Source organism: Podarcis raffonei, chromosome 6 (assembly GCF_027172205.1).
Source record: "Podarcis raffonei isolate rPodRaf1 chromosome 6, rPodRaf1.pri, whole genome shotgun sequence".
Taxonomy (NCBI): domain Eukaryota; kingdom Metazoa; phylum Chordata; class Lepidosauria; order Squamata; family Lacertidae; genus Podarcis; species Podarcis raffonei.
Window position 1 is genome coordinate 55706159 of NC_070607.1, and position 24186 is coordinate 55730344.

At 43.1% G+C, this 24186-nt stretch overlaps 3 protein-coding genes across 10 annotated transcripts in view; all 3 read left to right on the forward strand.

Moving 5' to 3' along the window:
• The first annotated feature begins 1317 nt into the window (after positions 1–1317).
• ZNF76 (zinc finger protein 76) lies at positions 1318–16286 on the forward strand. Of its 6 annotated transcripts, none has more exons than XM_053393078.1 (14): positions 1318–1431; positions 3109–3244; positions 4190–4270; positions 5712–5789; positions 6976–7178; positions 7473–7589; positions 8015–8090; positions 8357–8482; positions 9173–9352; positions 10072–10302; positions 11332–11459; positions 12257–12412; positions 12504–12617; positions 15386–16286. In XM_053393078.1, the coding sequence occupies exons 2-14, from the start codon at positions 3133–3135 to the stop codon at positions 15488–15490; spliced, it is 1707 nt and encodes a 568-aa protein (XP_053249053.1). In that variant the 5' UTR covers positions 1318–1431; positions 3109–3132; the 3' UTR covers positions 15491–16286. The 6 variants fall into 6 exon arrangements, with proteins under 6 accessions (XP_053249053.1, XP_053249056.1, XP_053249059.1 ...); XM_053393079.1 differs by lacking the exon at positions 1318–1431 and adding an exon at positions 1659–1945; XM_053393080.1 differs by lacking the exon at positions 1318–1431 and adding an exon at positions 1659–1938.
• A 503-nt stretch (positions 16287–16789) lies between these two features.
• The window catches only part of PPARD (peroxisome proliferator activated receptor delta), a 98940-nt gene continuing 91543 nt past the window's right edge, over positions 16790–24186 (forward strand). Inside the window, exon 1 of the mRNA XM_053393085.1 lies at positions 16790–17040. Coding sequence (XP_053249060.1) covers positions 16801–17040 — 240 coding nt within the window. The 5' untranslated portion in view covers positions 16790–16800. The remainder of the gene's footprint in view (positions 17041–24186) is intronic.
• Positions 18202–24186, forward strand: part of DEF6 (DEF6 guanine nucleotide exchange factor) — a 42560-nt gene continuing 36575 nt past the window's right edge. Inside the window, exon 1 of one of the 3 annotated variants that reach the window (XM_053393096.1) lies at positions 18202–18470. In XM_053393096.1, coding sequence (XP_053249071.1) covers positions 18209–18470 — 262 coding nt within the window. In that variant the 5' untranslated portion in view covers positions 18202–18208. Of the gene's footprint in view, positions 18471–19109; positions 19353–24186 lie in introns of those variants that run through there. The other 2 variants (XM_053393097.1, XM_053393100.1) reach the window with 2 other exon arrangements.

A 24186-nucleotide genomic window follows, 5' to 3' on the forward strand; every position in this document is an offset into this window, starting at 1 on the left:
GGGTGGGGGCTCTTGGTTCTGGTACCCTCAACAGAGCACTCCCTAACTTGAAAAGGTGGAACATGCTGAGAATTCTTTTAAGCTGTGCCTGATCTTTCTGAATACTCTGTGTGCAGTGAAATGGTAGCACTGTTAAGACCATGGGTAGGCAAACTAAGGCCCAGGGGCCAGATGTGGCCCAATCGCCTTCTAAATCTGGCCCGTGGATGGTCCTGGAATCAGCATTTTTACATGAGTAGAATGTGTCCTTTTATTTTAAATGCATCTCTGGGTTATTTGTGGGGCACAGGAATTCATTCATTCTTTTTCTTCAAAATATAGTCCGGCCCCCCACAAGGTCTGAGAGATGATGGACCAGCCCCCTGCTGAAAAAGTTTGCTGACTCCTGGTTAAGACACTACAGGTGGTTTGTAGTGAGGTTTACAGTGAGGAAGCGCTTCTTTCAGTAGAATAAATGAGTCCTAAAAGGTACACAAAACAGTACATGCATGGAAAGGGAGAGGAGTAGAGCCACTTGTCACCAGTGGCACTTGTCTCATGAGTGCCCATGGCACTTAGAACTGTAGTTGGAAAGGACCCAAAGGTTAATCTAGTCCAACCCCCTGCAATGCAGGAATCTCAACTAAAGCTTGACTGATTATAGTCCACCATACAGGTCTCTCAAAAAATAAATGTCATTTGGGAAGGAAAATCGAATTTTTCCAACAAAAATACTTTGTGGCTTGAAGAAGATTTCTTTGCAACACAATCACTATCTTAAAACTAAGCCCAGGGATGAGCGCTGAGGTGGTCAAGCTTCCTGACCGCACCAAATAATTCAGGGTGGTAAAAACAAGAAAGGAATTATGAGCCGCTCCAGCGGCATCTTCACCAAATCAGGTGAATGGGCATTAAAATGTGAAATGGCAAATGCCTCTTCAATAATTTCTCCTTTAATACCACTTCCCACCATATGATGTGAACTAATTGAAAATAAAATCACAAGAGCAAATTTCTGGTGTGATGTCCGCTGTGCGATTCTTGCCGTTTGCGTTCTACCAAGACACAGGAACTCGATCTGTGGTTTTCGCCACGTGGCCAGCAGAGGGAGCTGTTCACCCATGACTTCGCTTCCTTTCGAGGCATACAGTACTTTGTTTTGGTCGCACCTGCAAAGGTGGGTATATAAATAGAAGGAAGGGCAGATGCTTCGCCGGGATATCTGCGCATGCCGAAGAATCCGGGGCATGCGCACTAGCAAGCACCGTGGGGGCTTTGCTTTCCTTATCCGGGATTTGGAAGCGACCTTGGCGGGGCCCCGGAACCTGGATAATAAAAACGACGAGCAGGTTGGGGAAGCAGGATAAAGCTTCGTCATACAGGTTGCAGGGCAGGTGGCTGCGGGCGAGGCCTGGTGCATGGCGGTCAGGCGGTGGGCTCGGCCCTCCACAGGTCGGTGCCGGCAGGGAGGCGGGGATGAGATGGGGAGATGCTCCTGTGGGGGGTGGATTTCCATCTCCTCCGCCGAGACGCTGCACCCTGGGAGAGAAAGAGGGGGCGCCCCCGGGTCCCCTCCACCAGCAGAGCCCCCATTGCCCCCTCCTGCGTCCCAGAGCCCTCCTTTTTTGCACGACTTACCCCTCAGATTCCTGCCCAAGAGGTAGGAGCTTGGTTTTCTTTTTTTCCCTTCCCGGACGCCTTGCAACAGCTGCTTGGCAGGCAGAAATTCGAGTGGAGATCTCCCCGACTGTGTGGGGAAGCTGTACCTGTTGGGTTTCTGCCTGCCTAAATCAGAGGAGCTCTTTCTCCATGGAGGGGACTATAGATGGCGTTCGGGACCCCTTTCCAACTCTACCATTCTGTGGGGAAAGGTGGCTGGCTCCCTTTTCTGGGAGGGCTCTTGCGTGCAAGCAGAGATGAAGTGACCTGATCATCTCCCATCAAGCGTGCTGCGTGCTGGTAAAATGTAGGGCCAGCAAGAGAAAAGTGACCACAGATGGTTTTCTGTAGAATATCTCCCAGCTCCTTTCCCGATTGGTAAAATCTCTCCCAGTTCAGCATCCCTCACCTACATGGAGCCCCAGTTATATCTCCTCAATCCAAATGCTAGCACTTCATCCGTGATTTAGGTTTGGTTGCTGAACCCTCATCTGTAACCCTCGGTCTGTTAATGTGCAATACCATTTGTACCACAAGACCGCTGCTAGTAAAATTTTAGAGAATACATTGGTCAACAGAATTCACCAAATCAGTTCTGTCATTTCCCTCTTTCCTAAAGCTTTTCACAAAAAAGTAAATCTTCCTTTCAAGTTCTGTTGATCTTATTCTATGTTTAAGCAAAGAATATGGAATGATGCCCTTCAGGAGGCTACTTAGCAAATGCCAGTTATTTTCCTGGCAACAGGAAAGGGGAAAGGAACACAAATGTATAGAAAGCACACAAAAAAGTTTCTGTAGCTCCATGGCAGATCATGCAGAATATCCCAGGTTCAATCAATATATGGCATCACCATATAGGCCTGGGGAAGACCTTAGCCCCTGAAACCCATGGAGATCCACTGCCAGTCAATTTAGAAAATCCAGAGCGAGATGGTCAGACTCTTTAAGGCAGCTTTTTATGTCCCAAATTATGGAACAGTAACAGAAAGGAGACTACCTTCAATGCTAGCCCGAGTTTCTTCCAGTTGTATGATGAAGGTTTCACCACAGGAGGTGTGGGGGTAGTTGAAATGGCTTAATTGACCAGATTCACTTTGCAGACTGCCAGTTCATCACTCCAGACTGAAGTTGGTGCTATGCAGTTATTGTCTTTCATGGGTCTAAGGGTGTAGTTGTGCCAGTTTATGGACCAAGAGATTTTGACAAGTCAGTAAAGCTGCAGTCTCATGTTTACAACATTGGCCAGCCCGATATCTTTGGGGAAAACCACAAGTAGGACATGAAGCCAACAGTACTCCCCTGTTATTTGACCCGTATCAGAGGTAGGCTGTCTCCGAACATGGAGATTTGTCATGACGAAGAGCCTTTGGTAGACTTACATTCTAATCCTGTCCAAAGAATTCTACTCGGATTACTTTTTATATAAATGTGAAGAAGAAATTTATATATAACTTGCTGTTTATGTTATAGTTCTAACATGGAGAACCATCTTATATGTGGAATACATGTCTAAGGAGCCACCACCAGAGCACAATGGAGAGCTTTGGCTTACAGGCAACGACCCTTTCTGATGGAACAACAGCCTATGTTCAGCAAAATGCTAATGGTGAGTAACTTTGGTGCTGTAGTGGTTGCCTTCTTGTGGCTGGTGAGATTGGGACTGATCCAACCATATGATTAATGTTCAAAGCACTACACATGCAAGAAGATCTTTGGACATATACACTAGGTTAAAATATTTTATTGGACAAAATTATAGTGGACAAATTGTTCATGTTTTTTAATTTAAATAAATTAAAGATAAAAACAGAGTAGAGTTTAATGTGGTTTTAATGGTGAGCTTTTAGAAAGAAGAATGTGATCTGTGAGTCCTGATTGACCACGGTATGTGTTTGAATAACCAATATGGTACAGATGCAACAAACAAAGCAATGTGACATCTAACTGCCGCACTGAATTGGATGGATATATGCTACAGAAGCAAGAGTGGAGTAAAAATGTTCAATTTTAAGGATGTCTCAGTTGGAATGTGGTTTCTGACTAAGTGATTATAAAGTGTTTCCCAAGGAATCTCTATTTAACCAAATGAGGGAAAGAAGAACTCTCGTTTCTTTTTTAAATGATGTGCATAATTGATTGCAAAAGGCTATTGGCAGAAGAGTTCTGATTTTGATTTTTTTAAAGTAATGTTTGGGTTTCTCTATATTTACTGACATGCCAATTCTTGTATCTTATAATGTAGTTATATATTGGCTATGGTTACAGTTTTATATATACATACCTGGGCATAAGTCTCATATAACTCATTAAGACTGATTTTCAGACCATATACTTAGATTGCACTGTGAGGCTGCAGTTCAATTCATGTTGCTTTTGAAATTACCTTGCTTCTGAATAAACATGCAAAGACTGAGCTTCCGAAAAGCACTTTGCTTTGTAATTATTTTCCTTGATAAGAGATTGTCAGGTGAGCCTGGGTGAACATGTTGAATCTTGTTAACCTGGAGGGCTTTTTCAATGCTGTAACAAATTCTCTTGTCATCTGCTTCAGGAGAGAAATTAATTGAAGGGCAAGTGATTGAACTTGAAGATGGATCCACAGCTTTTGTCCAACAAGTAACATTGCAGAAAGGTTAGGAGTAATAGATGTATACCTATTTCAGAAATTTGGGGAGCTTTCACTGCTTTTTTCTGTTTGCAATTTTCTCTGTGAGTGAACCTCTTGTGATATTTGCACTAAGCCGTAGTGCACTTCTCACAGTTAGAGATGCGTATTTCAGGTAGAAACTGTAAATCAGCAGGAGGCACACACTTATGTAGAGCAGATAAAATGCGCTGGATTTCAACAGGGCTGCTAATGAGTAAATTTGCCTAAGGGCATCTGTTTTGGACCTACTTGGTACTAATCTTCCACAAGAATAATATCTTGTGTGTAAGCTGCTGTAGCATTGCAGTGCAATCCTGTTCATGGTTACTTAGAACTGAGATTCATTGAGTTCAGTGGGCTAACTCCCATTTTGGTATGCCTAGAGTTGCAATCCTATTCATACTGTCATGGGGGTACATACCATTGTTTCCATGAGAAAACATGCATAGAATTGAGCTGTTAGTTTGATCAAATATACATCACAACTTAAATACTCCGAATTTCTTATCTCAGACCCATGTTACACATCATGAGGTAGACAGGTTGTACATTTCAGCTTGTAGAAATCTGGACTGTACTAATTCTGGTTGGAAGCTGTGTGTCGTTTTCCTTTAAAGAGAGCCAGTGTGGTGTAGTGGTTAAGAGCGGTAGTCTTGTAATCTGGGGAACCGGGTTCGTGTCTCCGCTCCTCCACATGCAGCAGCTGGGTGACCTTGGGCTAGTCACACTTCTTTGAAGTCTCTCAGCCCCACTCACCTCACAGAGTGTTTGTTGTGGGGGAGGAAGGGAAAGGAGAATGTTAGCCGCTTTGAGACTCCTTAAAGGGAGTGAAAGGCGGGATATCAAATCCAAACTCCTCCTTTAATGCCCAGAAGGCATGAGGCTTCTGAATGCCAGTTGCTGGAAACTGAAGGAGCGAGTGGTCTTGTGCTCACATCCTGCTTGTAGGCTTCCCATAGACACCTGGTTGGCCACTGTGATAACATATTATTATGATAACATAATGCTGGATTAGATGAGCCATTGACCTGATCCGACAATCTATTCTTACACCTTCATGTAAAAACCAGATACTTTGCATGTAGTCGTGTTGTAGAGAAGGGAGAATGGTTCCTCTCCCTGGTGTCATCATTCATCACACGGAAGAAGCTTTGCAGTGGGAGGAGCACTGAATACTAGCTGTGATAATAGGCTGTATTGCTGCCTTTTTATGCAATTTGACTTTTTTCCCCACTCGTGTCATTGAACTGACATGGACAGGCTTCTTTTCAAGGATTATAGAGCAAGGGCCCTGTAGGCCTTTGAGCAAACCATGGCTAGAATTCTTGAGTTGTTCTTGTAAAGCCAGCTTTGTTTATTTTCTGTTGCATAACAACCTTACAATGCATGGAGTTTATTTTTGTGTATGTTCTGATTTGTTCTGTAGAGTCCATCACATTTGAAGATGGTCAGCCAGTAGCGTTGGAAGATGGCACTATGGCTTTTATACATCATGCTCCCCAAGGTAACGATCAGTCTTTGTACCTTCCTTTCCACATACTAGGTAAAATAATTCGTACACAGTGGGTAGTATTCAATGATAACGAGTCACTTGATTAAAGGTAATAAATATTACTAACTTCAGCTAATTCATTTCAGTGCATCAACTCTGAGTATAACTTAGTTGAATGAAACCCAGTACTCTAATAAATGTGATCACAGCTGTGTGTGTAGCTATTGGGCTGGACTCAACTAAATTGTTGCACTAGCAGGAGCCAGTGCAACAAGTCCCACTAGCACAATGGAGCTTCATCCTCCCCATATGCCTCCCAGTTGGCTCTGGGGGTTTGGGGAAACTTCAGAACAGTGCATGGGGGGAGGAGATGGGAGCTCATGCTGCCTGGGAAGCAGAAATGCTTGTGCTGACAGAACGATCATAATACTGCAACACTGAATTCCTCCCATAGTCTTTTTAAAGTCAAGTCATAAAACAGTTCAGGTTAGTGATGAAGAGAGAAAGCTCTGACGGAAACTCTCAGGGGGGGAATCAGATGTGCAGACAGATGGTGTGGCTCTTTGCATCACTGCCAAACCTTGAGTTGAAGAACAGAAAGAGTCAGCAAGCTTAAGAACTCTGTCCTCCCCTCTCTCAGGATCAATCCTGATTTGGAGAGATAATTGAAGACTACCCTTGACTGGTTTGGATATCATGGTAAATGGTGGTTTAAGGAAACTAGGTAACTTTCTCTTAAGAGTTGGAAGGGCAAGTGCTTGAGCATATCACTCACTCTTGATGCTTCACAGTATGGTTTGGTAACAGGGAATGTGTTCTGTTTCAGTATCTTATCAAATCCTTTCCCTGTAACCATACAAAATCGTCCTATCCAGATTGACAAATAACAACCAAGCAAGTAGATTGTTCCTTATTGCTCTGCAAACAGTTCAAGGATGTGTGGAAATCATTCTGTGGTGATTGTATAATGATTCCACGCAGCTTTTGACTGTGGAATGTGTTTCATGTTGCAATTTTCAGCCATAAATAGAGTTGGATTCTGTTGGTGTTTGCAATGATTGAATTTTGAACTGCCGTGAAGATTTTGCCATTGATGCTTTTAACTCTTCATCTTTTTGCCAGCTCTAAATGATCAAGAGGTAGATAAGTAGCAATTAGAGCTGACATGTGCTACTACAGTGTTTGTGGTCCCCTCCAGAGGGTTATGACCCCAACACCTTAGAAGCAATCCAGCTGGAAGATGGATCCACAGCTTTCATTCATCGTCCTGTCTCCCTGTCAGTGGGCAGCACCACACTGACAGTGCAAGCAGATGTGGGACTGGAGGAATTGGCTGCAGGAGAGAAAGATGATTCCTTTGAACTTGATTCCATTACTGCCCTCAAGGACTATGCCAGTAAGGTGAGGATATTATTCTGCTTCTGTGGAAGATTCAAATCATCCTGCTTCGTGATTCTGCAAACAGAATGAAATACCAAGTTTCTAGAATGATATAAAAGTATTAAATTTATTTATTTGAAGCATTTATATTTTGCCTCTCCATCAGTATTGGCCCCCAATATCTGGCACTCGTGGCATCAATTCTCCTAGTCTGGTGACATGACTCCACTTTTAGAGTATGTGTGTTTGTAGCAGATGGAATGGTGATTTGCAGGACTCGCTCAAGTTTAACTACTTCTTTATGTTGCTTGGCAGGGCTTCCACGAGGAGGAAGTGGAGAGCAATGGGAAGGAACCAAAGGTTCCTGATAGAGTTTACCGCTGTGGTTACAGTGGTTGTAGCCGCCTCTTTACCACATCTCATCATTTGAAGGTAAGTCATCGTCGTAAGCTCACAATGTTGCCTTTTAGAGGACTAAAAGCTCTGCTGTACCTATAATGGGAAACCATTGATGCTGTGGAAGAGACAGTAATTCACCAGTGCAAGCTTTAAAAAAAAATTCTTTTGGAATAGTTTTTAAGAGGCTGGATCTGATGCAGTGATGTCGGAGAGAGCCTGGGTACAAACCTCTTCTCAGCCTCTATATTTTAAATTTTAATCTGTTTTAGTATTTTCACTTTTTGTACGTTTTAAGGTAATGCTGTATTTTTTTCCTGTTTTTCTTGTTTCACCTTTTTGTAAACAGCTTAGGTTTTTTTCAGTCAAGTTGTGTATATATTTTATGAAATAATTAAAGATAAATATTCCAAATTGGAATCGCCCCATTCAGTTCACCTGAGCCTTCTCTGTCTTCACAGGTGCATGAGCGGGTTCATACAGGTGATCGTCCATACAGATGTGACTTCTCAAGCTGTGGGAAAACCTTTACTACAGGTAATGTGTGTCAAGAACAAAAGATGATCTTGTTCAAGTGGAGTTATGCAGGTCTGAGAAGGAAGATCGAAATGTAGCAAGCTGAGGACTATTGAGCCTAAATGGATAACGAAATTGAACTAAATACAAGGTATAGTTCCTGGTGACTCAAGCTACTTAGCTTACACAAAACTTCTAAAAATCAGTGTGCTGCATTTTGGGTAGTCTCTTGGAGTTGCTGTGCTGCTTGCGCCATCTTGCCACGCGGCTAACCTTTTCCCTTGCAGGTTATAGCCTGAAGAGTCATGTGAGAACCCACACGGGTGAGAAGCCATACAAGTGTCCAGAAGATTTATGCACCAAAGCCTTCAAGACTTCTGGAGACCTGCAAAAACATATCCGGACACATACTGGTATGTCCCAAAGTGTTTATTATTTTAATTTGGGGTTAGCCCAGAGCAGAAATCTAAACCAGGGGAGGGGGGTAAGACAAACCCAAATACTCCAGAAAGAGGCAAAAGGGCTACTAATATTTTTTTTTTGTCCAGATTCTGTACCAAATAATTCCATAATTTTAATCTAGAATAAATTGTGCAGATTTATGTAAGTGTATTTCTATGTATAATGTTTAGTGTGGGATTTGCAGGCACCATTTATCAGCTCATTTCCCATGCTCAGCACTTTCCAAGTATAACAGCTGATTGGCATACACTTTTCTTTTTTTGCCCACATGGTTTGATTTCAAACTGTGTGGGCGAAAATAGGTCACCGAATGTCATGTGACCTGAAGTGACTGATACCCACCTGCCAAACCTGTCCCTCAGGTGTGTGTGGATCCAGCTCCCCACCCCCGATCTAGAATGAGGCACTGTTCAGGTTGTAGCTGCCTAAGGAAAAATGATGGAGGGCCTTTCAAGCTGTCATGCTCATACTAGCTTCACATATGGCAGTTGGCTCTTTGACACTATAATGAAGATGGAAGACCTCTGCCCAGCCTGGCAAGGTAGCATTTTCACAATTACAGGCAAGAGGGGCAAGAGTGTCTTAAAATGTCAGTGCTATCAGAGGCTTGCTAAGGATGCCTTCTCTCTCTTCCCCTGAAGGTGAGAGGCCTTTCAGGTGCCCTTTTGAGGGCTGTGGCCGCTCATTCACCACCTCAAATATACGGAAGGTCCACATCCGGACACACACTGGTGAGCGACCATATATGTGCCCAGAGCACAACTGTGGGAGAGGGTTCACTAGTGCCACCAACTTCAAAAACCACATGAGAATCCATACAGGTAATGTGTGTGTGTGTGTGTGTGTGTGTGTGTGTGTGTGTGTGTATCTTAATTTTCATATTTCATTAACGGGAAACACCATACAGGCAATCCTCAGCATGGTATACTTTCACAATCTGTGGGGGTGGTGTCACTTGGTTGAACTTTATTATGTGTAACACACCATCCCAGTGACACATTACTGCATTGGGGGGATCAACATGGAAACTATAGTGTGCTTGCTTGCTTGAACCAGTTATCATCTGTAAGATGGCCAGTTAAAAGAAAATGTGTATTGAACTACTAAAAACAAGTAGAGTGAGATTTGAAGCCCCCTTCCCAATTGCTTAAAGTACTCTTGCAGTGTATTCCTATACCTTTTTGAAAGTAAACCCCACTACAGTGGTATCTCGGGTTACATATGCTTCAGGTTACAGACTCCGCTAACCCAGAAATAGTGCTTCAGGTTAAGAACTTTGCTTCAGGATAAGAACAGAAATCGTGGTCCGGCGGCGCGGCGGCAGCAGGAGGCCCCATTAGCTAAAGTGGTGCTTCAGGTTAAGAACAGTTTCAGGTTAAGAACAGACCTCAGGAACGAATTAAGTACTTAACCCGAGGTACCACTGTATATTCAATGGGGCTTATTACCTAGCAAGTGTGTTTTGGGATTGCAGCCTTTGCTTTATGCCACAAAGTGAGAAATACCCATTCCTTTATATTTCCTTCTTCTTATTTCCCAGGGGAGAAGCCATATGCATGCCTGGTGCCAGGCTGTGGGAAGCGCTTCACTGAATATTCTAGCCTTTACAAACACCACGTGGTTCACACACACTGCAAGCCATACACCTGCAACACCTGCAGCAAAACTTACCGCCAGACCTCTACGTTGGCTATGCACAAGCGCACTGCGCATGGAGAGCTGGAAGCTACAGAAGAGAGTGAACAGGCCCTCTATGAGCAGCAGATGAGAAGTGAGTAGGCACTAGAGTTTTGTGGGAAGCTTCATACCTTGAGCCTATATATTCTTGTTGTTTCCTGGCTCATTGCCATGCTTCCTTGTGCTTCCTAGTCCTTAAATCAGGTTTCCTCAACCTCGGCCCTCCAGATGTTTTGAGACTACAATTCCCATCATCCCTCACCACTGGTCCTGCTAGCTAGGGATCATGGGAGTTGTAGGCCAAAAACATCTGGAGGGCTGAGTTTGAGGAAGTCTGCTCTAGCTGAAGAAGCCTTTTTCTTTTGTATTTTTCCCTTCCCACCCCCACGTGCCTCTCAAAAGAATTTTTGCCCATCTTAATTTCTTCTCCCATTTTCCAACCTGTGTCTTGCACTGGCACAAGGAGGTCAAGGGAGCTGTAGCCCTATCCCGCAATGTTCCACAGCAGCTGGCATTTAGAGGAATCCCGCCAGTGATCCTGGATGTACCATATAGCCATCATGACTAGTAGCCATCAAGAAAAAAATAAAATTAAAGGTCTGGGGAAACAATGGGGCTGTGTGTGGAAGAGAAATATGGTTTTTCTAATGCTTGACACGTGGTTCATTTAAAGGGCTGGAGAAGAGCTCCACCAGTGTGGTGTAGTGGTTAAGAGCGGCAGTCTCGTAATCTGGGAAACCGGGTTCGTGTCTCCGCTCCTCCACATGCAGCTGCTGGGTTCTTGGGCTCGTCACACTTCTTTGAAGTCTCTCAGCCCCACTCACCTCACAGAGTGTTTGTTGTGGGGGAGGAAGGGAAAGGAGAATGTTAGCCACTTTGAGACTCCTTAAAGGGAGTGAAAGGCGGGATATCAAATCCAAACTCTTCTTCTTCTTCTTCACTTTAATCAGAGCTTAAGTTGTAGGCCAAAAACATCTGGAGGGCCAAGGTTGAGGAAGCCTGCCTTAAATGCTCCCTTCTGCTGTTCCTGCCTTACCTTCAGATAACCTTTTCAAGGCTGTTTCAATGCACTCTGCTCCTCAAGTAGAGCACTCTGCTGAATCTCCTTTCCTTGTTCTCTCAGTTGCCACGTTTGATATACCTTCACTGAAACACCAGTGTATTGTTTCTGTGAAGGTGGAACACGAGGAGGAGCAGGAGGATTGCAGGGCTGTGCCAGTGACTCTCGTATCTCAGGATGGAGCAGAGCAGGTATGGAGTCTGCAGAACTTGAAACTAAATCCACAGAGGTAACATCTCTCTGGTTTTGTTACCTAGGACAGGTCAGATAATCTTTACCCTGAAAATGCCCTAATCCTAAACATTGGCTATAGTACATCTGCATGCAACATCTACTTAAATCATGTTAGCCCCATCCTTGGTACTTAGTTGGACAAGGGTTCTAATCACACCAGTTTGGGTGAATGAACATTGCAGAGCAGGGTTTTATTTATCTGTTTAATAATAATAATAATAATAATAATTTATTATTTGTACCCCGCCCATCTGGCTGGGTTTCCCCAGCCACTCTGGGCGGCTTCCAACAAAGATAAAAAATACACTAAAATGTCACATATTAAAAACTTCCCTGAACAGGGCTGCCTTCAGGGCTGTTTGTTTCATAAAATACATACACCATACACTTGATTGTAAAATAAACCCCTCAAAATGGTGAATATCACAGAGCCTGGGATAGCCCCACATTGGACAAAAGATTCCTTCATTGCAAGGGGTTGACTAGATACCCCTCATGGTCCCTTTCATCATTACAATTCTATTACTCTATTACCATATCTTCCTATTAGTGGTGATGTAACCCAATTTTTCACCATTTGCTTATGCAAGGAACGTTATGATTTCAGGTGAAGAACATGCCTGTGTGAATGAGCTTTTTCTCACTTTACTACTTCTATTCCCCATGCTCCCAGCCCATGAATCAGCTTGAATCTTTTCTTTTTAATCTGTAGCCTTCAATTTGGCCTGACTCCATTTTCACCTGCTCTTTGCAGGTCCGTCTGTCTCCTGAAGACTTGCAAGTACTTGGCTGTGATATCACCGTGCTAACACAGAATGGCACAGCAGTATCAGTGCCCCAGGAAGATATTTCAGCAAGTGGTACAAATGTGCTGACTATGATTGGCGCCGATGGGACTGAAATACATCCGGTACTCATTTCTTCTAAAACCTTTGACATAGTCTGGGAAAGTGTTTTTTTTTTTTTAATTGTAATGGTTGTGCTGATGTGATACTTTTCAGGTTACAATAGTCACTTCTGGGACAAAGGCATCCGAGGATTTGCCCACAGCATCCATCCACCACCAGCAGCTGACAGTGCTAGCAACAGCAAAGGACACTTACATTGCAGTTCAGGTATTTCATATACACATCTTGCTTAGAGTTTGCAGGCACAGGTGTTTTTGTCATGTTGGAAGAGAGAGCCTCTTGTCCCCTTCCCCAAGGATGCATATAGGTGATGAGTCTGACCTCATACTGCCTTACCACTATGCAGCAGAAGCCACATTTTTAGGGCATTGATTGACACAGAGACCAGCCAATCATGAAACTAACTACTCCTCCTTGGCAGCCCTTGTTTCGGTCACACAGAGCAGGTTTTTAAGTGTAAAAATAATTGAGCACCAAACAAATATTTGAGCAGAGAACAATGCAGGCTCTTGAAAAGCTAATCAAACGGGACAGCTAGTCTGAAGCATCAGGTGAAGGAGCAACTCTTAAAATTCAGTTTGAAACCAGGTACTTGTGTTCTCTGAGGAGTGAAGTGGGAGAACACACTTTTTTTTTTTTAACTTGGTAACTTCCATCTGGGTTTCAGACTTCTTTGTTCCCCATCAATTACGATAAGGAGAAATTGCCTTTGTTGTGAATTTTTGTGGAATGTTTAGGGATTTCAAAGACCACAAAAAGTACTGTACTCTTTTCATCTTGTGATTTTAGGATTTACAAAGAACACATTAATTGTCATACAGAGCAATAATACTGTATTGGTCTGAATATAGGTTACACTTTCCCCCCAAATCTGGCTTGTATAAAACCTGAGTGCAGCCCATAATCACACTTTTACAGGTAAGGAAGCTATGACTTCAGAGATCTCATTTTAGGGCTGTGATCTCTTTCAGGGACAGCTTATATTCAGACCAGTACCGTAAGTAGCTGTCCCTTGTAAGAAGTCAATCCATTGAGTTAAATGGGGTTTCCGCCCAGGTAACTCTGTATAGCAGCGGTAGGGACCCTCTGGCCCTGCACCAGGCTTGGCCCACCAGGGGTTCCAATTTGGCCTGTGATTTCCCCCAAAATCATGCCTATCAGCTTATGTCATTGGTAACATCATCTGATGGATGGAAGGACAGGCTTTAATTCTTCATTGGCTGAGCACCCAATTTCCAGCAGGGAACAGGATTGTGCAGCAGGATTGCTTATCATTTGAAAGGCATTAAAATCATTTGCTTTTTACTTTAAGTGAGCTGGGGAGGGGGCATCTTAAAACTGAAAAGGGCTCTTTGAAGTAGCATCCCCACTTCCATTAAACAGTTTAAAAAACATAGGGAGGCTGCTTCAAAGAGTGCTTTGACAAAGCTCTTTAAGAGGCTCAGTGCACAGGGGCTGTCTTAAAACTGCAAAGTCCTATTCAAAGCAGCTCCCCAAAAGCACATTTTAAACATGACTTTTAATAGAAAAGGGTGAGGCTGCTTCAAAGACAGGTTTTGCAAAGGCTTTAAGATAGCCCCCTGTGGTCTTGCTTGAGCTTCTAGGGGCATCAGGGGTTTGAAGGGGGAGCGTGGGGAGACTTGCAAAGTTACAAAAGGGATTTTGATAGGTGGAGGCCTCCACCCTCTCCCAGTTGTGATGCCATAATGACAAGTGGGTAAAATTTGGCCAATGAGGTGGATCCTGATCAGGCTGTGACCTGCAGAGCCAAAAAAGATTCCTCACCCCGATGTATGGGATAGATGAAGTCAAAGACTATATTGTATGTTCACAGCTGCCTGATTTCCTTTTGTGCCCTTTTTACATTGCTACCTATTTTCTTTTCCCACCATGCAATCACTTCATTTCCACATAACTTCCTATGCTGTTTCTTCACTTCCCCGTTGAGCTACTTCTGCTTCTGCATATCTACTTCCAAATAATGTGCAGTGGTACCTCAAGTTACAAATGCCTCAGGTTACAAACGCTTCAGGTTACAAACTCCGCTAAACTGGAAGTGTTACCTCGAGTTGAGAACTTTGCCCCAGGATGAGAACGGAAATCGTGTGCTGGCAGTGCAGCAGCAGCAGCAAGAGGCCCTATTAGCGAAAGCACGCCTCTAGTTAAGAACAGTTTCAGGTTAAGAACAGACCTCCGGAACGAATTAAGTTCGTAACTAGAGGTACCATTGTATGTTTATAGTGTCTTAAAATAATTTGTGTGTGAAAGAAAGCCAGCAGTGGTTAACTTTGCATCCAATGTTTACTTTGAAAAGTTATGTGTCTTTAATATTATCTTTCTCTCTGCCAAATTGCACTTAGATGCTTGCTTTGTCTTGGGAGCCAGTTCGTAGGCCAGAGTTTAGCAAGTGGACAGTCCATAACCAAATCCATCTCCTTGGATAATGCTGGTTGGGTCTTCAGTTGCCAGAGACAAAGGGCGTCTAAAAGTGGAGTTAATGATGTCTGTGACAATATGGAGCAGCATCCAGTGAACTTGTTCCACCGGTGCACCATAACCAACCAGTCTGCAGGCAGGGCTGTTTGTGAATGCGTCCTTAGTGCTAATCTCATATTACTATTATCACTTTTCATCCATGTACCTGACCATCACTTGTGTGTCTCCTAACCAAATACATATTTTTCTGCCATTTGTGTTCATTTATTTCACTTGGAAACACCAGGCAACTCCATGCTGTCATTAGGCAGCTTCAGGCAATTGATTTGGGGTGTCATGAAATGTTAGCAGATTATTGATTATTCTGATTTTTTATTATATATTTTTACTGCCAGGGAGGAAAAGAAGTGCTTGTGAGGTTTTCTGCCTCAGGCCTCAAAATTATTTGACCTTAGGTATTAGTCACCATGACTTGGAGCAGTGGGTGGTGGAGATGGGACCACAAACTTGAGAGTGATGCCGTCTTTTTCTCTTTCCAGGTAAAAGAGCAGCAGAGCTCAGATGATGCCATTAGTGTGTCAACCTCAGCAATTCAACAGGATTCTGCAACTCTTAAGGTATCCACATCAAACAGTGGGTGCTGAGACCTCACATGGAGCTGGAGCAACTGAAGCTGGATGGATCACTGGAGTCTTCAGAACCTCCAACTCAAAAGCCAAGTGATGGGGGCTTATCCTCCTGGACCTGAAGAGAGCCCTTACTATTTGCTGCCATCTGTCCGGCATGAATGAGCTGATAACTGAGAAGCACAGATGGTGAAGTTACATGAACTATTGGATGCGACTTGGTTTAGAAATATTCCTCCTATAAGTGCTACAACATGTTTTATGGCCTCTTTAAGAAAGCCTTCCCTTAACTTTCTGAGGTGGCATCCGCACTATCATTCTGGACCTTTCTAATTTCTGCTGAATGTTATTGGAGGAAGCACTTGTATTTCATTTCTTGGAGGGCTAGAACAGCCTTCATAAGATTATGGGACTTGCATGGCTGGGGAGAGTTATCTCTTCGAAGTTTTTAGCATTAAATGTGTTTTTAGCCATAGAAAGTTCAGGAAAAGGAATTACGGGTAGATGGGTGCTCTCTACTTTTCCTTACCTCAGATACATGGGAGCAGAAAGTGTTGGCACAGGAGCGGTCACACACTCTCTGAGAAGAACTGAAATGCACAGTACCGGGGAAGGACAAATATTAATGTGATGGCTGTGCTGTATGCATTTCCTCCCAATTATCGTGGTTTCTTCCCAGTCTCAGCAAGTGAAATAGACTGAAGCAGACGTGCAAAGGAGAAGAAACAGCTTTGTATTACATTTTATTTGCCTCTTTCACTCTCTGAAATAACAGAAGACGCTAAATGTGTATTTAATAAAATTTTGGACTTGATGTTTTCGATTTTCTCAGCAGTTGCCTGGACTTCCTTATTAAGGAATTGAGACGTGAAGCAGAATGTGCCTACATCCCTGGTCATACTTCACTACAATAAGCTGTAGAAATGTGTGATCAAGTTAAGCAGCCAACAGAGATCCCTACCGATGCTACCATACAGGGTTTTAATCCTGTTGGGTCCTCCTGAATGAGTGACAAGTCAAACAGCATTTCATTCTGTGAGGCTGATCTATTGTTTAAACTGCCTGTGGTTGTGTAGGGGATACTGAGTTCCTCCATCTAAATTGGCGTTCTGTTGTTGTAGCATCAGGGAGAAAGTCATCTGTATCACAACAGCCTTAGCCATGACATGTGAACATTGCTCTGAATGGGCAATATGGTGCTTCTTTGTTTTTTATATGTTCATTTTGCAGATAGCTCATGCAATTGTATTCTTTTACTCATTTTACTGAGCTGTGTTGGTATGAATATAAGAGACAAACTGGAACGTGTCCAGAGGAGGGCAACCAAAATGGTCAAAGGCCTGGAAACGATGCCTTATGAGGAACGGCTAAGGGAGCTGGGCATGTTTAGCCTGGAGAAGAGGAGGTTAAGGGGTGATATGATAGCCATGTTCAAATATATAAAAGGATGTCACATAGAGGAGGGAGAAAGGTTGTTTTCTGCTGCTCCAGAGAAGCGGACACGGAGCAATGGATCCAAACTACAAGAAAGAAGATTCCACCTAAACATTAGGAAGAACTTCCTGACAGTAAGAGCTGTTCAACAGTGGAATTTGCTGCCAAGGAGTGTGGTGGAGTCTCCTTCTTTGGAGGTCTTTAAGCAAAGGCTTGACAACCATATGTCAGGAGTGCTCTGATGGTGTTTCCTGCTTGGCAGGGGGTTGGACTCGATGGCCCTTGTGGTCTCTTCCAACTCTATGATTCTATGACACACCCAGCTCAAATAGTACTGCACTGTTCTGTTGCAGTTACAACATGTGCAGTGCTGTCTTTTCAAGCCTCCCTAGACCATAACTGTTTGTTCTTAGAGCACTGCCAGGTGTTCAGGCCTCTTTTTTAATCTTTGTATGTTCTTCTGGCATTTAAGTTCTCAGACTAAAATTCAGACCAGGTTCATAAACCTGGAACACAAGTTGACCAAAGAGCAAGCAATATTCTGTACTCCAATATTGACACATCCTTTAGATAAAAAACTTTTTAGACTATTAAGCCCATCAATTTTGGAGGTTCAACTCCCTCAAATACTTTATTGTGGTGTGTGTGAAGGGACCTTAGCCCCTAGGAGTTGGCACTTAAGCTACATACTATATACCATGAAAGCACATTATTTCCCTCAAAGAATCCTGGGCACTAGTTTAAGTTAGACTGCTGAGAATTGTAATTCCTCAAGGGTGAACTACAGTGCCTAGAATTCTTTGAGGGAAATAGTTCTTTGAATGTGCTTTAAGGGTATATATATTGTGTAACATAGCCTGAGTTTAACTTTCCCTTCAGGAAATTAAGAGCTGGAGCATCCTCATCTGATGGCCTCTGCTTGGAGACCTCTTCCTGCATATTGTAAACTGCCTTGAGTATGCTGAGGGGCAGGCAAGATTAAAACAATTTTTTACAACAAAATTTTGCCAAGTAGAAAGAGGCCCAGTTCCCCCAACAGGTGGCATTAACCGTGAGAATAATACATTTATGTAGCCCCATGAAATGAGTAACCGGGCAGGAGATTGCAGCCTTGAGGAAAGAGAACGGGTAGAAAACGAGCGACATGCCAAATCTGAATGTTGTTGGACTCGACTACAAATTGGACTCTCGCTGGTGTTTAAAGACGGGCGAACTTCCTGTCTTTAAAAAAAAAAGATTTGTATTCCTTGTTCTTTGCTCAAATACACTGAACCACGAAAAGGGGGAAGGAAAAAGTGCGAGATGGCGGCGCGCAAGCTCCCCGAGCGTCGAGGCGACAGGAGGCGCTGCAGATGCAGGACGCCCTCGCTGCCGGCTGCGCGGCGCAAAAGCGGCGCGTTTCCTGAGCGGCCCGAAGGAGGATCCTCCTCGCCGAGCCAGCAGACTCTGTCCGCGGGGCGCTCGAGCCATGGAGTTGCGAGCCGAGCTTCTAAAGTCCATCTGGTACGCCTTCACCGCCTTGGACGCGGAGAAAAGCGGCAAAGTGTCCAAATCTCAGCTGAAAGTAAGTGGAAGCGGGTCGAGGGAGAGAGAAAAGGCGGCGGAGGCGGAGGCGGCTGCCTGCTCCCTCAGAGCCCGCGGCGGGCTTAGGGCGCGCACTCCGCCTGTCCCCAGCAGGGCTGCCGGCGCTTTGGGAGCCAGAGGGCAACTTCGGGAGCGAAAAGAAAAGAAACCCCCCTCACAGCTGTGGTGGCGACTTAGGGTTGTGGGGTTGCTGTGGATTGCGACTTAGGCGGGGGATATCTGAGGAGTCGTGTTCTTCTCTTTATTAAATAAAGGGAAGGAATAAACATTATGTATTTAAATGTTCTGGTCTTTTAAATGTGCCTTCCCCCTTTCTCTGCATTGGGGTGTGTAAGCATGTGCGTGTTAGAAATAGACATTTGCCTTCTTCCTGTTGCATTTCCTCTGCCCTTTTCCGAGGCAGCTGGTTGCAAATGCAGCGTTCCTACCCACGCTCTCTACCGATCTCATAGCTGGCTGCTTTTAAAATGGGGCAAAGGTTGTGCAGAATGTGGGCTCTGCCCCCCCTTTACAAAAAGCGTTTCTTTCTCTCTCTTCTCCTTCGCAGTAATCTTGTTGGGTGGGCATGACAGATCTTCTGCTGAGTAGACAAGACTCGCTTTCTTTAAAGGGGCAAAATGAAGAAGAGCAAAACTCTCCTTCCTTGTAAAATCCTTGTAAACTTTGAAATAGCAACAAAGGCGGTGCTTTGAATTACAATGTGGACGCTGGACTTTTGCTTAATCACAGTTTTCGGAGCGGGGGAGATGGCAGATGAGATGCAAATGCATGCAAGCCCAGCCAAAGTAGGGCAGAAAAGATCTGAGGAACGCTTGATGCAAATAGTGGCGACACCTTGTGAAATCAACACAAGCCGATGAGCGTAAGTGATAAAGGCTGAGGCTGGCTTCCTGCACTGCTCTTACATAAAGTGGCGGCTGAACCGGTGGGGAAACTGTTTTGCCCCCTTTGGACCACCACCCTTAGCCCCTGAGCCGTGCCAAATGAATGTAAATGCTGGGCAGCTGCCCGGCATCCCCAACTGTTTGCAGAGAACTCCCACGTTGCCGTTACTGCTGCTCTGTTTTTTGATTGCATCCTAGAGTTTACCCAGCAATGCCAGTGTCTCAAATGTGCTTTTGCTCCCGCAAATAGGCTGCGTAATAATAACTTTCCTGTGAAGGTTTGTTATAGCCTTACACTTTAAGCCCCTTCCCGGATTTTTGCACCTTTCCCCAAAGTTCATCATGATTGGCCACGGTTTACCCAGGACAGGACACTTGGAACCAGCCTGGGAAAAGATTATTTTCTCTTTTTTTTAACGCGTTTCTAGCAGCCTCAGACTAAGCCTTAGATTTAACTCTGCAGCTGTACATGACTTTTGAGAAAGTATTTGCTTGTTTGCTTTTTAAAAAAGCAAAAGCGTCTAGTATGAAAAGGAGCACTGATGAGGGCCTCTCTCTGTTTATTTGCACACGCTGGCCTTGCAAGGCGGGAAGGGTGAAGAGCAAAACAAACAGCAGCATTGAGCCATTGCAAGAATTACATCACTGCCATTTCTTCATGGAATCTTGCTGAGAGCAAAAAGGGGTTGTGTGCTTGTGTTAGCAACTTCCACTCCTTGGTTTAAACGCTGCAAAAGCACAGTATATTTATAAGCAAAAGCATTTTTTGTGGTTACTTTTTACACATCATAATTACATTGCTACAGTTTATGATAGGCATGGCCAAACTTGGCCCTCCAGATGTTTGAGGGCTACAATTCCCACCATCCCTGACCACTGGTCCTGTTAGCTAGGGATGATGGGAGTTGTGGTCCCAAAACATCTGGAGGGCCAAGTTTGGCCATGCCTGGTTTATGAGCACAGGTAAAGCAGTCCCTTGGGGTGTGTGCTTAAGCAGTGGAATCTGTGCCTTTTGGTATACATCCATAATACAGCAAAATATTTAATTGTTTGTAATGATCAGTGGGCTGGAAAATTTTATTCAGCTATACTTTTCCATTGAAAACGTTTAATTTTTAGAAATGCAGTGTTTTGTAAATGTAATTACTACCATAATGGATACAATACCAGTCAAACTGGATAGCTGGAATGGATATAATCCCAGTCAAATCAAGAATTGAAGTTGTAATTAACTCCTTTCATGTGACTATCCATAGAAAGCAGATACTTTTATGCACATGGTTTTTCAGGCATACTAAAATTAATGTTTATGTCTTCTGCTACCTCTGTTTATAAATTTAATAAATAAATAATAATTAAAATAATAATGTATCCTCTCCCTCTTTTGCCTCCTCTATTATTATCATTATTATTACTATCCCTTCTCCAGCAGGTCCCTAAGTGGATTACCACAGTCTAAAATTCAGAATTTAAAACAGTTAAAACAAATCACAATCACAGAAATAGAGTGGATCCTTTTAAACCACACTAACAGCACCATTCTGTTCTTGTTTACCTAGAATTAAGTGCTACTCTATTCAGTGGCTCTTGTTCCCCACTAAGTGTGTTTAGATCTCTCCCTCCCTTATAGTTCAGTTACATTTGGCTGTATGCAGCACATAACAGTAACATGACGTACATTTTAAAATTTCATTTATTAAATCTAAGTCAAATGTTAAATCAGATCTCAGTTAATTTAGGGTGGTGTTGAAAATATTTCCAGGAAATGTTTGGACTTTTTCTGGAAAATCACTATTGATGAAAACCAATGAGTATGTAGAGCCAGTTTTGTGGCCAAGAAATACAGGTGTGCCTGAGGGATTATTACATGTGGTCTGAAACACACATGTGGTCTGAAGTCCCTGTTCGAAGGATATTGTAGAGTAGGAAAGAACCTCAAAGTATATCTAGTAACTAGGTCAACCCCCCAACACAGGAAATCCACTGCAACAGCATCCCTAGTTGTTGGCTACATAGCCTTTGCTTAAAAACCCTTAGAGCTTATGTGCTGTACATCAGGGGTTTTTAAACAATGGTCCATGGATCCCTAGGAAGTCCATGGATGAGCTTCAGGGGGTCTGTGAACTGGGTACATAAAAATATTCAGTTTTTAATTTCCTTCCTGCTACATTGAAAAAAGTCTTTGTGGAATGGAAAAAATATGAGGAGGGGTTCCAGAGCTTTCATCAGATTTTCAAAGGGATCCAATGACCCCAGAAAGTTTAAGAACCATTTTTTTGTACATAATTAGACAGTGTTGTTAACTATTTATAGAATTGCTTTACACATGTGCCAGTGTTGGTGCTTTAACTACTTTTAGGTGAGTGTGGTGCTCATTTTGTGCGAGTTAAGTCACTGAAATTAGGGACCTTTTGGAGCATTTTAATACGGACGATAATGTAAAATAGGTACTGTGAGTAACGGAATAACACCGTATACTTAACCAGCAGGACTCAGTTGCCTCTCATCTTAGTAATTCCTTTAACTTTAGAGTAGTTTCTTCAACAATGGAAGGAAAAAATGAGTGTGCATTCTGTGTGGGGCTCCCCTTGGGCCTGGTTTGAAAATTCCCAACTGATGCAGAATGTAGCAGCCAGACTACTGCTGGGGGCACCTGACTGACAAAATGTGACACCGTTGTTAAAATGTCTGCACGGGCTGGCCATTTATTTTATTTATTTCATAAAATCTATATACTGCTTGATGGTAGAAGACTTCAAAGCAGTTTATAAAAACAATAAAACCACAAGATTATTATTAAAAGCAATAAAATCAATAAAAATTAAAAATCAATAAATTAAAAACACATCAGCGTTCAAAATATCTGGTAGGGATACTTACTACCAAGATTCAAGGTCTTGATTCAAGGTCTTGATATTCATTTACAAAGCCTTGAACAAATTAGGTCCAGGGACTGCCTGAACCCTTATATCTCAGTTCAGTCACTGAGATTGTCTGTGGAGGTGTTGCTGGTTGTCCCCTGAGTTGATGGAGCTCATTTGACATGGACAGGAAACCAAGTGTTTGGTGTCATCAGCCTAGTTCCTTGAAATGCCCTACCAGTAGAGATTCGGAAGGCAACTTGTATGTTTACCTTTAAACTTTTACTGAAAACTTCTATATGCTGTCAGGCTTATGCAAACAATTAAGAAAACATATTCTGAAACAGTTGAAGATCTGTGATTTCAAATTTTTATGTGGCTTTTACTGTACATACAGAATTGTGGTAAACTGATATATATTGGCCAGTGGTCAGTTTATGGAAGCTGTGGTCCAGTAATGTCTAGAAGGCAACTGCTGCAATAGGTGATAATTTTCTCAGCATGGGGATACAGTGCATGCCACTCATTTGTTCACCTGCTATGCAGCTGTTAAAAGTGCAGGAGCCCTGCTGAAGAGGAAAGTGGTAATTCTAAGTATCTGATAACGTAAACAGGCTCCTTTTGTGGTGCTTCCCTGCCCCCCATTTATGGTTGTGCTGTGCCTCACAGATATGTTTCCTGTGGGTATGCAGAAATGATGGTTACAGTGTCAGCATTAAGATTTTTCTTCCTGTTTAGTTGCATACAGCTCTCGCGTCTTTAGAAATCTACATGGTTAGGATTGTGCATCTGTGAAACCTGGTGATTTCAGAGCTGGTGCTCATAGGTAAAATATTTTTTGAGTTGACTGGAGACCTTAGAAATCCACGTGGAGTAAATTTGAACTTGGTGGCTATAATGAACCCCTGATTCCTGTAAGATTGTTTGCTGCAGCACTGCATTTGAGTATGCGGTACTTCCATGGTTAAAGCAATGCTCACAACTTGGTGATAAATGCTGCTGAGCTTACAAAGTACTTACGGCCATAAATTGAGATTATGGCTACTACTCTGAGACTGCTGTTCTAAGCATGCTTACTATGGAACCTGTTGAACTCAATAGAGATCACTTTTGAGTAAACATGCTTAAGATAGTGCCATTAAAAAATGATTCCTTAGAAAAAATATTGTGAAAACAAACTCAGGTTTGCACACAGCTGAACAAATCCATGAATGATAATTCCATGGCTATAATTATAGCTTAGTTGCTGGAATGTTCAGTGGTGGTGTATCTCTGAGGTCTGCCTTAGACCAGGGGGGTGGCTAACCTGTGTCACTTGAGATGGTGTTGGACTACAGCTACCATGAGCCTCGGCTAGTATGGCTAGTGGTCACAGATGATGGGAGCTGTAGTCTAATAACTCTTGGAGGGCAACAAATTAGCCACATTGGACTATATTCTAAGAACAAACAGGAGATGACTACTTCCATCATGCTCTAAAACAGCGGTTCTCAACCTGTGGGTCCCCAGTTCTGCTCTAAAAGATGCTTTATAATGTGTCAGATTGTTTGTCCAGCTAGGCCAGTGTTGTCTGCTTTTGACTGGCAGGGTTCAGGAAGAGACCTTTCTCATCACTTACTATGTGATAAGAAAACTGGAAGTACCAGGCATTCAAACAGAGTACGGTACCTTCTGCAGGGAAATCATATGTTCTGCTTATGGTCTCTTCTGTGATAAAACCGTAAGTGTACCTCTTGACTTGTCAATGGATTTAACCTGTTTTCAAAGCCAGTCATCAGGTGAGGGACCTACAGTGGCCATGTTTGAACATAGCAATAAGCCAGATTTTTTAATTTACCTTAGTTTACTGTGACTGAGCAGTGTGCTAGTGCACCCTGCCTGGTTGTTTCTGCTTTCCTCTTAGTCTGGCAAGAGCAAAATAAGCAAACTAGAAAACCTTGGTATCCTATTA